The sequence below is a fragment of the Sphaerodactylus townsendi genome, linkage group LG05 (genome assembly GCF_021028975.2).
Source record: "Sphaerodactylus townsendi isolate TG3544 linkage group LG05, MPM_Stown_v2.3, whole genome shotgun sequence".
In the NCBI taxonomy this organism is placed as follows: domain Eukaryota; kingdom Metazoa; phylum Chordata; class Lepidosauria; order Squamata; family Sphaerodactylidae; genus Sphaerodactylus; species Sphaerodactylus townsendi.
Window position 1 is genome coordinate 105,817,494 of NC_059429.1, and position 16,565 is coordinate 105,834,058.

A 16,565-nucleotide genomic window follows, 5' to 3' on the forward strand; every position below is an offset into this window, starting at 1 on the left:
ATTATCTATAACTTCACTGGGTTTATATAACTCCTCTTTCCAATGGCGCAAAAAGTAGCTGAAATAAAAGTACATCTGATAGCTCAGCCAAAAAGTTATACTACAGGTCCCAAGAACCATAAAATGTACCTATCCCAGTCTACACATGATGATAAAGAGATGCAACACTTGGTCTAAGGCTGTACATGCAACACTTGGCCTAAGGCTATTATTTCCACTTTGACTGGCTGCAGCAACATCAGTAGCTGGTGAATGGCTACTGGACCATCAGGCATCTCAGCTTCCAGGTTTGCCTGGGTAGGGCAATAGGCTGGATCAAGCCAGAATTCAACAGAACAGGTACCTACCTTATAGTTCAATCCCAAAATAGAGTTAGGGCCCTACTAGGTCCACTTACATCAATGGGCTTAGAATGGTATAATTCTGCTTAGACTTCTCAGATGCTAAAAGAAACTTGTTATTACTATTTTTAGAAAGGTAAAGAGGCCTTAACCACTGATGAGAGTGACAATGGAAAGGGCAACACTAACAGGGCACAAACAAAGGCAAGCAGCTCTCAGCCTTCAGTTGGAACATCCTTTGTATCTGGATGTGGGAGCGGGAGAAGTTCGGTCTCATCCTGATAGTTCTTGGGCAGCTTTCTGCAGCTTCACGCTCATTTGCCATCCCATCACAATGGGAAAGTGGTGTCAGCAGACCTGATGGCTCCAGGTTCCAATTTGGCTCACAGTCCAAGTTTAAAAGGAAGGGGCTGCAGGTGTGTTCAGAATTCAGAGCCCTCTGCCAGCCAAAACTCACTTTCCCACCTCATGTTTTTGGATTTTTATTTCTGTTGTTGCTGATCATTCTTTGCTATGTCCACATAGGGTTGCTGATTAACAAGGAGAGAAAGAAGTTTGTCACATGGTTCTGATTAGATAATATGCCTGAGAGTTTTTGCCTTCCCCATAGCAAAGATGTTGGGCATGTCTGATCGTACTGTTAGAGGATGAAAAAGAGCATGCCAACACTAATGGATACTGGCATTTATGCATTGCTAGGGAACATGGCACAGGTTGTGAAGGGTCAGCATCCTGCATGACCTTAAAGAGGTGGGGGTTCTCTTAAAGGGCTCTGGGGACTGATTACACAACAGTTGGCCTTCTGGATGTCATATTGACCATCCTCCCAGAAAGCTAGTGGTGGATGGGAACAGCAGCTTAATACCACTCCACATTTTTCTGGTTAACCCAAAAGGTAGGTTGGAGGATTGCTAACAGCAGTCAAGCTGTAAGCTTCATCCATTATCCCCAGCCTTTGCTGTGCCAACGCCTGAGGAACTCATAATCAATAAGGTATGGCCTGGTCCTCCTCTGCACAGTGTGTGCCATCCTCCTCACTTCCCCCATGGGCTGGTCCCCCTTCTAGGCACAATTTCACCTTCCCAGTTAAATTCCACCACTGTTCTTTCCCCCAAGTTTATTTGCAAGCCAAAGATTGTTGATCCCATGGTATCCAAGCCTGTTAAGTAACAAATATTTCCCTACATATGGAGGTATCCCAAGCAAGAAAGTGAAACTTACTGAATCCATTAACATCTTGGCAGCTCGAAGCAAAAGCTTCTTCATTATGAACAGCACTGAGCTTTGTAGCAGTCTTGTCTGAAGCAGCAACAGGGCCCATTTCTCTTTGACTACTGCTCTGAGTCTCCTTTTGCTTCTTGGCGAGTTTCCTTCAAGGTGTATTGAAGAAGGAAGAAATCATGGTTAGTTTTTCCCCCTTTCTATTCCCAGTTAATTAACCACAAAGAAAGAGATAAAATAATATTTTGAAGAAAAAAAGGGAGAAATAAAACCTTTATGGCTCAGACTTTCATGCCGGGCTTGTTGCAAATGTGATAAAACATTACACTGCAGCTCAATTGAAATCAATAGCAATGGAGAGTACCTGTGCAAAACAGCAATGGAGTACCATGGAAATTAAGAGCAAGCAAGCAAGCAAAAAAAAATTCCTTATAATTGGAGGGCTAAAGGAAAAAATAGGGCATTAATATGGAACTCTAATGGGATAATACTAAATAATTGCTTACACCCAGTGACTTGCTATTTGGCAAACACCAGGGCCACTTCCTTTTGTGTAGTGTCTCCCCTTTTCCAGTTAGCCAATCAGAGGGAAAGGCAAGATTTCAGTATAGCAATGGCGCATGCTGAGTGGAAGAATGAGATTACCTTTCCTAGCTTTCCTTCAATATTAGTTCAAAAGTGATGCTTGGAACTGGTTTCACATTTCACAAATCTACCCAAAAGGCTGCATGGAAGAGTTTGCACATATAGTTTTTACATGTTTCCTCATTATTGTTTATAAGTCATACATCCTTGACAAAAAAGAATATTTATTAAGAGTAATAGTTCACTTATGAATTCATTCAGGGAGGCCAGTGGGGCCTCCTGTGAGCTTCTGGGCTTGTAGATATGCTGAAAGCCACTGGCTGGTCACCAATGTTACTAGTGGTGGGCTAGTTGGATTCTTGATCTCATCTAGCAAGGCACTGGAAAAGTCTGATTGTGTTCCCTTATCTGCTATTTTCACCATTTATCCAAACATACTTCTCACATTCACTTTTGTCATGCTGAAACCACTATAAAACCAGGTTTACTGTTTTCCAAAGATGAGACTTTCTTCTGAGCATCTCATGAAATCAGAATCAGTGTTTACCACTGGACAATGATAGCAAAAATGCTACACAATTCAATTAGTCAATAGTAACTTTCACCTCAATTTGTGGAAGTGCATTCAGCAGAAAAGTTCACAGGAAGAATGCCATCTTATGATTAACTACGTTAAAAATGAACATAAGACTACAGGATAAGTGAGACTAAAGCTGCATTAAACTTTCTTCCTCTGCATCCACAAAATTAGTCTCATACAAGATACTTCACCAGGAGGCTTTAAGCTGTGTGCTGATTCCAAATAGTTGAGCTATTTGATCTGACTGGTGACTGTCATGTTTCACCACTGCCATGGTTGGGTATAAGCCATCTTCCATCATAAACTCATTTGGGAATGTATCAAAGATCTTAGAATCAGGGAGGCAGGGTTGCTATGAAGGTAATCTAGGCTTTCCTTAACTGACCTTGGGGCAGATACAATAATAGGGCACAGAGCCTGTAGAAGAGATTGAAGCTACTTTTAATACACACATCCAGCTACAGAGAATTCACCTATGTTGCATGTCAAAATCGGAGTTGACAGAAACATTTATAGCATAAACATGAATGAGCACCAGCTCTAAAAGCACTACACCAAAGAATTAAAGATCCCAATCTTTACTTCCAGCTGCCAACAGTATGAAAACCAAGAAGAATGATCAGCTAAGCTTCTGTTGACATTTGACTGCTCCAGTCTTCATTCATATCAGAAGGGGGAAACTGTTTAAAAATGAATCTGTGACATTCTATAAACCAACAGCCCAGAAAGATATCACACAGATGCTCCACACCAGTAAAGATCTTTGCTCTCATGACCTCCATTGATAAGAAAACAAAACAAATGAAAGCAAGAAGAGGAAAAGAAAGATTGTTTTAAGCAGGTGCTTTAGTCTTTTTTTCTGTAGGGAAGACTTAATAATGAAATCAAGTTATGTGAATTCCCCCACATAAACAAAATTTATTTGCTCATAAATGAACCTAAATCATATGTCTTTCTCGAACTAAAAATTAATTTCATCCATGAATAGGAAATCCATCTTTTCAATTATTTATCAACCATGTTTATTTAACACTGCAGGCATTTAAAAGCCAAGAAGTGTTGAAATATGCAGGCTGTACATGCATCTATATGGTCTAAAGCCTAGATGGCCTTTCACAGGGAAACATCATCATCTGTACACACCAACAGACTGGGAAAGTGCTAAATGCTAAAAATAACAAGTATAGAATACATGAGGAAAGCTTATTATTGAATTCCTTTTTGAAAAAGAAAATCATGTACACTTAATATGCTGTCAAGTCATTTTCAATTTATGGCAACCCTATGAATTAATGACCTCCAAAATGTCTCATCATTTAACAGCCTTGTTCAGATCAATTAAGGACATTAATTCATAGGGTCACCAAGGGTCAGAAGCGACTTGATGGCACTTACACACACACATCTCATAATGGGTCTTCCTATTTTCCTACTGTTTTCAACTTTTACTAGACTTACAGCCACATCCAAACCTGGAGGCAGTGGGCTGTAGCACCAATGTGGTGCTGCCCCACCATCTCCATAATGGCCTTTTCATGGTGTGGGGAGCAGGGAAATGCCTTAAAATCTCCCTGCTGGCGAAAAGCCACATAGGGCTGAACAGATCTACATCACAGAAAGTGTGGTATAAGTTTGAGGGCTGGTGTGCTATGTTACTGGCCCCAGTCCCAGGAAGGAGCTGACTTTAGTCACCACCGGGAATGCCCCAGCCTACCTCCTCCCATGCTGATGTCTAATCGAAATGCCAGCGAAGTTTGCCACAGACTGGACTTTTGGGTTCTGCAGTGGTGGAGGTGTGGGATGGTTGGTTGCTATAGCATCTCCCCCTCTGCTGGAGCAAATACCCTGGGGTGGGCAAATGTGCCGGCATGAGAGCACACCACTTCCATGAACCCTTTTGCCCCCCCCCCCTTTGAATGGGGCTTTCACTGTCTTGTCTAATAAGTCCTCTCACTATGTAAGTAGTACGATAGCCTCAGTTTACTTATTTCAGCTTCTAGGCTTGATTTGTTATAGAACCCATTTGTATTTTGGTGGCATGTGAAATCCATAAAACCTACTTCCAACACTACATTTCAAATGAAAATGAAAATCAGGTAAGCACAATTTGGACTTTGCATATAGGTCAACCTAAAACATTTTTCATGTTCATGCATCCCTGGTCTGGGAAGTCAGTACTGAGGGGGAAAGTGGTAGCTTTTCAGAATTTACATCAAGCTGTGTTTTCAAGTGCATCACATCCGTATGTTAGAGTTTTTAAAACAAAAAAAGATTTCTATCTAAATTCAAACACGTTTCTCCTTGTGTTTTATGGGGCACATGGTCAGCCTTAAGTGTCGGTCTCTGGCCTGCTGACAAGAAAAAAAGCTACTATGATTAGAAATTAAAAAGGGCTACATTGCTCTAAGGGAGGCAGCTTTTTGTATTTTGAACAACATTTTTCCATCTTAAGAATGGCATGAGAGAGCAGCATTTAGAAGATAGTAATAGTATCCATTGTCACAGTAAATGAGGGCTCATTCAAATATTATAGCTTGGGATGCCAAAAAATTACTCATTATATCAGTGATTGAACATTGGAGAATAACATTTGCTTGGGTTGACTGGAATGCCTGCACTACTAGAAACAAAGAATGACTCATGAAAATGGAAAAAAATCTTATCCACCTAAGATAATGATGGAGCCCTGGAGTAATAGAATGGATCAAACCACTTCAGTATGAAGGGAAGGGATGCTTTAAAAGTTCACTTTAAAAACCTCCAATGAAACTGAAAACCAACACAACAAACTGCTCCTGTTGACTCTCTTCCTGTTTGCTACAGGGAACCAATCCATAAGGTGATAAATCATGATACCTCACCTGTAGTCTGAAGTGATACGGTTCACCTAGCTGTTCTTCCACTTAATTTCTACCTCATTCTTCAGCATGTGGGAAGCACAACAACCGGACTGAGGTCTCACCAGAAATCTTTCACATTTTGCCACTACATCTTGTTCCAGATTAGAATGTTGGTAAAAATTGCATGAACACATGTAATTTAACACATATGCATGCAATTTATTTGATGGTTTCAACAGATTACTGATTATGGGTAAGTACAGTAAATATAATGAGAAAGTTCAGCTGAAGTCGTGAAAAATCTTCCATTATTTAATTTGTTTTTTAAAAAAAATTGAAATGAGACACAAATCCATCCATATTTATGTATGGTATGGGCTCCATTACTCTTGAGCTGATCTCAATAGCCCCAACTCTGAGTTGGCTAAACAGACAACTCAGCCAGAAATTAGCAGCTGATACATTTCTTCTCTTGTGGAGATGTCACTAATTATAAAGCAGGGGTATAATCTGCATCTACGTTTCCTACTTCTGTGAAAAACTAGCTAGTTAGAATGGTAAACCAAGTCCTCTCCCACATATTTCCCATCATGCTTCTGCTACCCTTTGGATTGTGCATCATCAACTCTCATACACACTGGTCAATGTGGGCATATCTATAGATGACTCATTATCATCCCAGACTTAATATGGTCAAGATTAACTGTCTCATTTTTCCTCCCAAGCCTTCTTTTCCTCGTGCACTGTTCACCATCCACTCACAAACATAAAGTCACAGATTGATCTTTTCCCCTACTTCTCTTTTATTCCTCATAGTCTGTTGGTTGTATTTTATAACCCTGCAAAACTTACAGCTCTTCTTCTCCACTCCTTTTATAAAAACTATATTTCACAATGTAGTTCACACTCTCTCATCTGGGTTTTTCAGACTTCTCTTCTATGGTTGTCTGTTTTCAGCCCCCTAGCACTGCCACAAAAATAATTCACCTCTCTTACTACCTGATGCCCGTCTTTAAATCTCTATACTGGTTTCTTGTCCACTAGCACAAGCTATCCATTCTTACCTTATCTTCATGATAATGTCCTTCCTCTCCACTGTCATTCCCCAGTAAACCCATGCCTTTGACATCTGCTTCTCTAGCTCTAGAACCTTTAGCAATCCAACATTTCCCTTCTCCATTAAATGTCCCAGCACTTTGTTCTTTGTGGCCCCTTAGGCCCAGAACTGTTTTTCAGTGTGCCAATATAATTCCAACTCCCTCACTTCCTTCAAATCCCACCTCAAAACTTCACTTTTTGAACATTCTCCGAATCCTCTATAATTTCAATGAATACATATTTTTCTTATCTATTTCTACCTCTACTGCTTTTTCCTCCCTTTGTTTTCCATTTTATGTTACATTTTTAAAGAGAGCAGGAACTATTTTTTTACAGCATCATGCGTATTGATAACCCTGTATAAATAAAACGAAGGTTTACTCTGAAGTAGTTTCCACTGGATGTCATGGAAAGTTCTTCCAAAAGAGTGTGGTCAAGTACTGTCTTGGGGTTTTAATGTATGCTTGTTCCGAATGGGAAATGGATAACAATTCAACCACACACACTAGTGACATTTCAGCCAAGAATGGTAGTCCTTTGTCCTTGGTTTTATATATTATCACAATTTAATACAACAATGACTTCAGTATTTCTGAACCATATGCTCTGGAGTGACAGCAGTCTGTTGGATTGGCTAATAGAACAGGGCTACATGAATTGCTTTGACACCAGGAGTTCTGCAGATTTCTCAGTGGGAAATGCTAATCTAAAATGAATGAGTCCTCAGTAATGAGCACTCTGGACTGCTGGGGTGAATTGCCATTGATGCTTTATAAAGGTTTGTAAACAAAGGTGAGATTTGCTTATTAAATTTGGCTCAAATTATTTCTGACACTAGCTGGCTGGATGCCCTGATGCTTCAGTTCCTTCAAAATGATGTTAAAGGATAAAGGACTGGATCTGGCAAGCTCACTTTGCTGTTCAGGAAATGAACAATACTGTTTTGATTTTGAATGGCCCATGCAGAATGGAATACTTGGGCTTCAAAGGCGCATCTGCAGCAAAGCCATTCCAAGAGATCTCGTTGCCCCTGTAGAGGAAACAGGAGAACCCAAAACATTGGCCTGGACTTGGATTTTGAAAGGAAATGTTTAGTAGAGGTACATATCCTTCACCCAGCTCATAAACCAACTGAAGTTTTGTCAACACCAGTTGGAACCTTTGGAGAGTGGGGAAGCAAAGAAACCTGCACAGGAAAAGCTGTGCAATGGACCATTCAGTGAGATGAACTGAATCCTTTTCATACCACTACATGTTTTCAGTTTCAAAGGTTTGGGTTTTTATTCATATACAAGTCTTGTGTTTAAATATTTTGGAAGAGGTGTGCTTAGATAACAAAAAAAAACATTCATCTCTTTTAGTTCTGTTCCAATTTGCGGTGCTGAAAGTGATCAAGAGCCAGGGGTGTATGTATAGAAAATAGTGCCCAGAGCAAGCACTGAAACTGTGCCCCCCAGAGAGCATAAAACTGCATCCCCCCTCTCTCCCAAAGCACCGAGGTGAAGCATTGGCAGTCCTTGCTACTGGTCCTGAGAGCTGGCTTTCGCAAAGGACAGGCAAATTTACTGCTGTTACTCAGACAGGGGGCAAGAGTGCCACCAGGTTGGTGGAGTTGACAAGCAGCCTGTGAGTACCCAGGTCTGGGAGAGCGGCCAGACCAGCTTGCAGAGATGGCTCCACCTTGGCTGATTCAAGCAGCCCCTTAGGTAGGCACCACAGTGTGGGTGGAGGCAGCGCTGATCTTGTTGCTTTCACTCCCAGATGGGCATCTACTACAGCCTGGTGCTCTTCTGTTGCACCTGGAACTACCATTGCCTGCCTGATGCCACCTGCTGCTGGGCTGCTGCCTGCACAAATCTTCAGGCTTTGCAAAGTGGTACTCAAGGCTTGAGCCTGACCTACCCCACCCTAGATACATGCCTTTCTAAGACAAAAACAGGCCTATTCAGGGACTGTTTGGGGAGGGTTATGCTGTAAGTGTAAGTTCTATGTAAGTTCATGTTAGTTCCTTTGGAGTAATTTGGGCAGTATTGTTAGGTTGTCTTTTTGAAGCAATTATAGTAGTAGTTTAGTTTAGTGTTAACACATTGATATAGTGTTATGGTATCATTATATTGTTAATGTATTGCTATTAATGTATTGATATATTGTCCATGCATTGGTGTTTTGTTATACTGATACACTGATAATGTATTGCTGAATGGATTTAGTACTGATATGTATTGATGTAGTGCTGCTGTTATTGTCACTTGCAAATTGTTAAGCTTGATAAGTTTAAGTCGCCATCTGTATTTGTTTCTTATTTTTTAGTTTCATGTATTCTATTCATATTTACTCTGTTTTAATGTGTACTGTTTTGCTATGCTGTTTGCCACCCTGAGCCCTGCGTGGATAGGGCGAGGTATAAATTGAAATACAAATACAAAACATCCCAATCACAGTTCCTCTAAACTTGGGTGCAAATTCATCATTCAACATGTGGAGTTATTGTAACAAGGAGAGAAAAGCAAGGAAAAGTTGAGGATTTAAAAAATAACGATTATCCCATTACTGGCTCTGAATTTAAAGAAGAGTATTATATCAGTTCTTTAGAGTCTCTCCCTCCTTCATGTCCCCATAGAAAAAACAAACAAGCTCCGTCTATGTACGAGGGCTTTGCACAGCATTGTACCACAATGGTACCATAATGGTTACCCTCCCCAAGCCAATCCTGGGAAGTAGGGGATATTGCTGAAACATTCAGTGGGATGCAGCATGGGGGAGTGGGCAACAGAAAGAAAAATGAATTGGCTGAAATTATATTCATGCAAGCTTTTAATGTATCCAAAAAGCTTTCTGAGCTCACATAAAGGTACTTGACGATGATTTATGGTGCTTGCAAGAGTTAATGGGTAGTTTCTGAACAAGTCTAGGGCACTGGGAAAGGGAAGGCCACAAAGCTCCCTTCTGCAAACTTGCTGTGTTCCCAGAAAAAAATGGACCCAACCCACAAGAGTCCTTCTAAAATGAAAAAAGGTTAAAAATAACAGAAAGGTTAAAATATGCTTCTCTGCTAGAGTTTGATCATATACAGAAGACAGCCTGCCAGAGTGTTGAGCTGTCTTCTGAATGACAGCGGCATTTATTTGAAAAGTGCTTCCCTTCCACAAATAAGGCAATTGGAATGCTCTATCTGAGTTGCTGACAAGTCATATCACTGACAGCTCCTGATCTCTTCTCTGTCCAGCTATCTATAAGCACAACTAGAACATCTAAGGAAAATGGCTTTCATCACAGTGTCAGTCCCAGGGGGATTACAGGGCTGTAGGAAATGTGAAGGTAGTAGGAACTCCCCAGCCGGTTATCAAACACTGAGAAGAAGCATTTGCATTTTGTTCATTATAGAAATGGAAGGCACATGAAGGAATAATGTCTAGGAGGATTCTTTAAAGAAGAATGTAAGAGAATATGTACTGACACAAATGAAATAGTAAAACGTCAGTGCCAAGGAATCAGTGTATATGTTTCACTTGTCCAAGAATGGAAGGGAATGGGAGGATAGAGATTATTAAAATGCTTTCAAGACACCATGAAAGAAACTTTTCCCAAAGTCTGACTGGTATTTAAAGAGGACTGAATTTCATTCAAGTCATGCTATAGTTACATACGTGTTAATGCAACTGATTATCTTAAAATTTGAACTGCTATACTCTCTTTAAGTACTACTGTTTACATATTTATGAAATGGATCAGATATAATGAATGAGCTTAGAGCCAACAAAAACATTGTTTTCTGATTTCCTTCCTTCCTTTCCTTAGTATAACATGAAAATAATGTGTAGGGTTAGCACAAATGTGATACCCTGATATACAGTGGGATCCAAAAGCACACACAGAGAAGTCAATGGTGCACGCCTGCTCCCCAGTTCTGCAAACCTTGAAGTTTATGCCTGGGAAAGGGGAACACTAAGGGTCTGCGCTGCAAATACCTCATTTCAATTTTTAATTTGTGTTTTCTACAGGAAATGCTTCTTGTTTTGATGAAATTTTTTTTGGGGGGACACTGTTTCAGGCCCAATTTTCAAATTGAGGAATTGCATGCATTATAAAAAAAATCCTAACCAGATTTTTTTTTAAAAAAGGTCTTCTCTATTAAAAATTTTAAAAAAATAAAAGGGAACACAGGCAGGACTTTGTGCAGTGACATATAGTAGCTGCCGAGCCTTTCTTCTATTGCAGGTAAAGCCCACCTCAGCCCCAACAGTTGGAGAAGGGCTGCTGAGCCATCAGCTTAGTGCACAGGCTCCTGGCTGCCAACAGCACCTGGCCATGCATTCACAAGACTCCAACAGAAGTAATTCTCAACAGCTGCCTTCCTTTCCTTCATTAAAAAATAAAAACAAAAAATGCAGGACAATGGGATGGAGAACGACTCCCAGATTCCCTCTTGTTACTCCCAGAATTCTGGGACTGTTTTTATTGTTAAACCAGGGTTGAGCCAAAATATTTCAAGTATATTATCAGCCTGCATAGATCCTGATGTGTACTCCTACAAGACACTAAGGGTATCCATTTGGATACATTTGAGCTGAAAACTATCCCCCAAACTGGTTGTTTTGGGTTGGCTCAGGGACACTTGGAAAGATGCAAAGCACTCACAAAATTCTGTGAGGAGCAAAAATGTATCTCCTGGAATTCTGGCAGTGTCCTGGAGTGTGAAGCAAAAGACAAGCAACTAGTCTGAGAAACAGCTCTGGTTTCACAAGAAAGATGTTAACAGAGAGTTTGGCATTCATCCATGGTTTTTTAAATTTTAAAACTGAAAGGGAAGAACATGCTGGCACTGTGCCTGCTGGATGTTTCGACCTGTCTCCACAGCAATGAAGGCAGCAGAACTTTCCCCACAGCTGAAAAATGGCAAGTGGGCTAGTGGGCTCCTATACTTACAGGAGGCTTGGCTGTTGCAGCGGCCTGTAGAGGTGGAGAGGTTCCCCACCTCTACAGAGGACAGTTTTATTTTTTTTAATTTCTGACTGAATAGAGTTATATCAATGTTACAGTATAGCAATATATGTGAAAACTGAGGATTCAGATAACTTGGTACACATACTGTTATACTTTTTACTGATATAACGCTACTAATTAGCTGATTTAAAAAAAACCCTCTCCAGTTGTGGGGAAGGAAATGGCCAATGTAGAAGTCCATCACTTTTTTGGCTGGGGGAAAAACTCTGTTGCTACCAATGGCAAGACGTTTCCAATGGGAAATGGCAGGGAGAAGCCTCCAATGCTGGCATTCAAAACTGGCTACCTCTTTTTCCCTCCCTCCTTCTCCACTCATGTTGTCTTGGTGGGGGAGAATAGTCCTGAAAAATAATAGTCCTGAATTTTTAGTACCCCAAAAAATTACCCAAGGGGGAAAAAAATCCCCAAATGGTAACAACACTTCCAAAAATCTAGATAATACAAACCTGGATCTGAAATTATTATACAGTTTTTTTGAAGTGCACATCCCTACATATGATATTAAAGAGAACTACGAAGGAGAAACTGGTGGAAATCAACCATCTTTTCCCCACTAATAAAAGTGTCATTCTGCCATAGGGATCATGACTTGATGGTAGGAGAAATGGATGGGGTAGGGAGGAAAGACAGCAAAAGACAATAAAGGTGACTGATTTTTAAAAGTAGGAAGACTTCATGTTGGCCTCAGAGTAGATGGGCTCACTCTTAAGCCTTAAGACATCTCTTCTGGTCTCTTGTACAAAACAAAGTGCTGCTTTTGTGCTAACTGCTGTTTTCTCAGCAGTTGAGGAAACAGAAAAGAACTCTTATAATAAGTACAATTACATTCAATTCATAGGGCTTTGGCATGAGAACCTTGTGCAAGCCCTTGTAAAATGTACAAAAGATGGTACAATAGTAGCAGTTTGCAGACTGCATCCTAGAAATACAAATAAAATAGATGTTTTATTTATTTTCATCTTGCCTACAGAAAATAGAAAAAGATTCAACATGTAAATGGTGTCATTTCTCAAATTTGTTGGTATAAATAACCTCACTTCTTTTAAAAATGATTCTGTCTATTACTTTATGCATGAGACTGCAGTGGAAATAAAATTGGTCCTTCACAACACCAATAGTTCTCTGCCAGGGGGGCTACATTATCCAGGAAAGCTTAAGTCAAACCCCAATCAAGCAGGCAGGGCTTATGTAAATTTTCTGCAGGGCCCACTGTTGATTGAGGGTCTGTTTCTCTAGTTTGGTATCCCTGCCAGAGCAGACGGGTGCTTTTGCAGGCTTATCAAAAAAAAGAAGAGTAGACAGTTTCTTAAAGGAACAGAGTAGCAATGAGGCTGCTGACTGCCTCTCATCCTTGTCATGGGGGAGGAAAAGAAGAAACTTACAGGAACTTCCAAAAAGAAGGGCAAGCCTCACTGATGAAACCCCGCCAGAGGTGGAAGCAGCAGCTGTGGCTGTGTGCAAGAGTGTGGGGGTCACCTTGCTTGGCCAAGAACCAGCAGCAGGCCAGACCGAATTAGCTGACTCCAAGAGACAAGTGGAGAGTGGGCTTGCTCTTCACCTTGCTGGAATTGAAAGAAGGTGGGTTGCCATGAAGGAGCAGCAATGGAACAACAATGGAGGCCAGGATCTCAGCACCAGAGGCGTATCTAGGAAAAATGGAGCCCTGGGACAAAATCTGAATCCCTCCCGCTGCAGCTGCCCAGGTCTACTGCCCAGAGCCCAGGTCTATTGCCTGGAGCACGAGCCAGCGTCCAGGTCTACTGCCTGGAGTTTGCACCAGCGTCCAGGTCTACTGCTTGGAGCTGCTGTCAGCATCCAGGTCCACCACTCGGAGCTACCGTCGGCCTCCAGGCCTACCACCTGGAGCTGGTGCAAGTGCCCAGGTCTATGTGCGCCTGAGGACATGGGTTACCCCATGTCCCCATAGGCGGTACACCCCTGCCCAGCACCAGTGCGGGCAGAGCACACACCTTTGCCTGCAGGGCTCTCCAGCATACAGGGAGACTGGGGAGGTGGCAGACCGAATAAGCTGACTCCAAGTTTATGGGTTGTGGTTGTGTCTGCCATTTTAGAGGTAGTATTGTGGAGTGGAAGGAAGCATTTTTTCAATAGTCATTCTAGCATATCAGAAACCATATAAAACTCTGTTAATATTTTCTTTTTAAAATCCTTTTAATGTGTGCATGTATGTGAGTGAGAATGAATCTTCTGCACAGACGTTGCCAAAATGACTGTCTATTTTCAGGCCATAACAGAATTAATCTATGGGAGAGGAAGGAACATACATATCCTTGCCTTTTTACTAATTTGAAATCATAAGGCTTTTATGAATGCACTATTAAGAAAAAAATAATCCAATATACATAAAATATTATAGCAATTGTCTGCTAAATGCTAATGCTGTTTTAAAGCTGGATTACAGCTATTAGAGATTCTAATGGCATGAAATAAAAAAATGATGCTAAACAAATATATTTATGATTCATTCTTAACTAAGCCACATGGCACATTTTGGCTCTTTCTTGTTAACTATTATAAAATGTATATTAGGAATTGGTTTTTGTAATCAGAAGACAGAGTCTTTGTGAAATCCATTAAGAAGCACAATGCCTATGCCAGTTAAAACAAAGTACTTGCCTCTAAACTGATTTATGCATTTTACAGTAGAATCCTGAACAGTTACTAAATCCACTGTAGTCAATGGGCTTACAAATGTGTAACCCTGCATTGGGTTGCACTGTTAGGCCCTTTCCGCACATGTGCGGATACACACCTCCACCGGCATACTGGATCAGGGATCGTTCTCACGCTAGCGTGCGTGCAGCCCTGACTTCCCCAGCAGCCGGAGAGGTGGTTCTGCGCGCAGCTGCCTCTCGGTGGTCCCCCTCCACTCAGCTTCTTGTGCAGCATCCCTCTGGAGCCCTCCAGAGGGATGCTGCACAAGAAGGTGAGTGGAGCCAACGGGGAAAGCAGTAGCTTCCCGGCGGTGCGGTTCGAACCACGCCACTGTAAGATGCTGTTTATCAATAACGTCGCTCATTGAGCGAGGTTTTCAGGGGCGGCTTCATGCCACCTGGGGAAAGCCAGGAACGGCACTGATGCACAACAGCAACGCGTCCTGTGCAAACGCTCTCTCGTGGAAGTCGTTTTTGCTGTCCCTGAGACGCTGTTTTTGGCCCATGTGGAGAGGGCCCTAGTCTTATATATCCAAGGTTCAAACTAAATATGACTGTAAGGATTCAAACCACTTTTTAAGTTAAAGGCAACTAGGTTTTTATGCTAGCATCATATTATAGCACTGAGGTGGGGTGGGTCAAAATCCCTACATGGGGTGGGGAGGGGGCAAGGAGAGAAAAAAACATGGTATATTTTCCCTATTGAAACAAATATCAAAACTGGAGAGCTGATCATGAAAATGATGCAAAGCCCTGATATTATTCAGACACACCACCATGCCACTCTGCTTTTAATTTTTTTTAAAAAAAAAATTGGGAGACCCTGATCTTCCATGCCTCACCCAGTTGACCCAGATTTACTTACCTGATTGATCTATACTGGACATATTTACACCTTTAATATGAAAATCTTCAATGAGGAAGTTCATCCATACATGGCAGGCACACGCCTGTCAATTTCTCCACCCACACACAAAGGCAAAACTCAAATAAAATGTCATGGGAGAAACTGCAAAGGATTTTTGCAGTTGCCAAGCAATAAGAGTAGACACTATTGGCAAAGACTGACAGGAAGAAGTAAAATCTTGCACAGATTCCTATAGATGTACAGATGTAAAATGTATATCACCACACAGAGGCAGGCAAGATACTTTAGGTTGAAACACTCTGGTATTGTATATAAATCTCCTACGCATGTGGTTCTATTATTCTTAAATCTTTACTTAAAATACCAGAGGCTCACTTTCCCATGGGGAGGGCATGTTATGTAAGCGTGCAGCTACAACCAGTGTTTGTGGAAGCTTACATATCGCCAGATCAGTATGAAAGCAATCACGTAGGTGGTAAAAACCATGTGCTACTGCTACCATGTGAGGCAGCTCTTATGATTGGGCTATTTCAGAGTGTTTGAATAAAAAGTGGTTGTACACAGAGTTTTCTCTGCAGGATGCATTGTCCATACCAGTGAGAGCAGGGAATTCCAGCTACCCTCAGTCTGCAGGAGATGATTCCCACTGTAGTTCATGCACACACAACAGGGTGATTCCTGAATTACTGGAATAGCATGGTTGCCGCTTCCCCATGGCTGAATCTCTCTATCCATGCTGTTGACAGGTGTGTGGTGAAATTCTAGAACACTGTAAGTAATGTAGACAGATGTCCTATTGGCAATGTAAAATAACCTCTATGTGGTTCATGAAACCCATGAAGTTGTATTTTCTCAATATTATAATAGATGATATCCCCCAGCTTTCCTGCCAGAACATCTCTGAGCATCCAAAAGAAAAATTTCAACAGTGTACTCACTGATCACTCTCCCACAAAGACATCTCAGATCGCACAAAACAGGAGCAGCATCATGCTGTTTTTTACTTTTATTCATTTCTCCTCCATTCTCATTTCTGTCTTACTATTTAAATTCAAAAAGCAGTTCCTCCAGCAATGTGCTCAGTGTCTTTTCCCATCCACTGAACAACCTATTTCCCTCCATGCCTGAGAATATGGGCCTTCGGTTTCATGAGCAGAGAGCCTATGGTTTCAGGTATGTTTAATCCTCATCCTCCTCATTCTCACACTAGGTTGGAACTAAACATACAGCTGACTCCTAAGACATCTTGATGCTCATAGAAAAAATCTTTCTGCACCTAGAATAAGTTTTTCAGTCACAAAAGAAATTGTTCTATGAATGGAAGGGTGCCTTTGCATTCATCACTGTGGTTGA

The 16,565-nt window shown here is 41.2% G+C and overlaps 1 protein-coding gene across 2 annotated transcripts in view; it reads right to left on the reverse strand.

Moving 5' to 3' along the window:
- Positions 1 to 16,565, reverse strand: part of PTPRT (protein tyrosine phosphatase receptor type T) — a 477,129-nt gene that overhangs the window by 99,094 nt on the left and 361,470 nt on the right. For both annotated transcript variants that reach the window (XM_048498724.1, XM_048498723.1), the window contains one exon: positions 1,563 to 1,711. In XM_048498724.1, the coding sequence (XP_048354681.1) occupies positions 1,563 to 1,711 (149 nt within the window). The remainder of the gene's footprint in view (positions 1 to 1,562; positions 1,712 to 16,565) is intronic.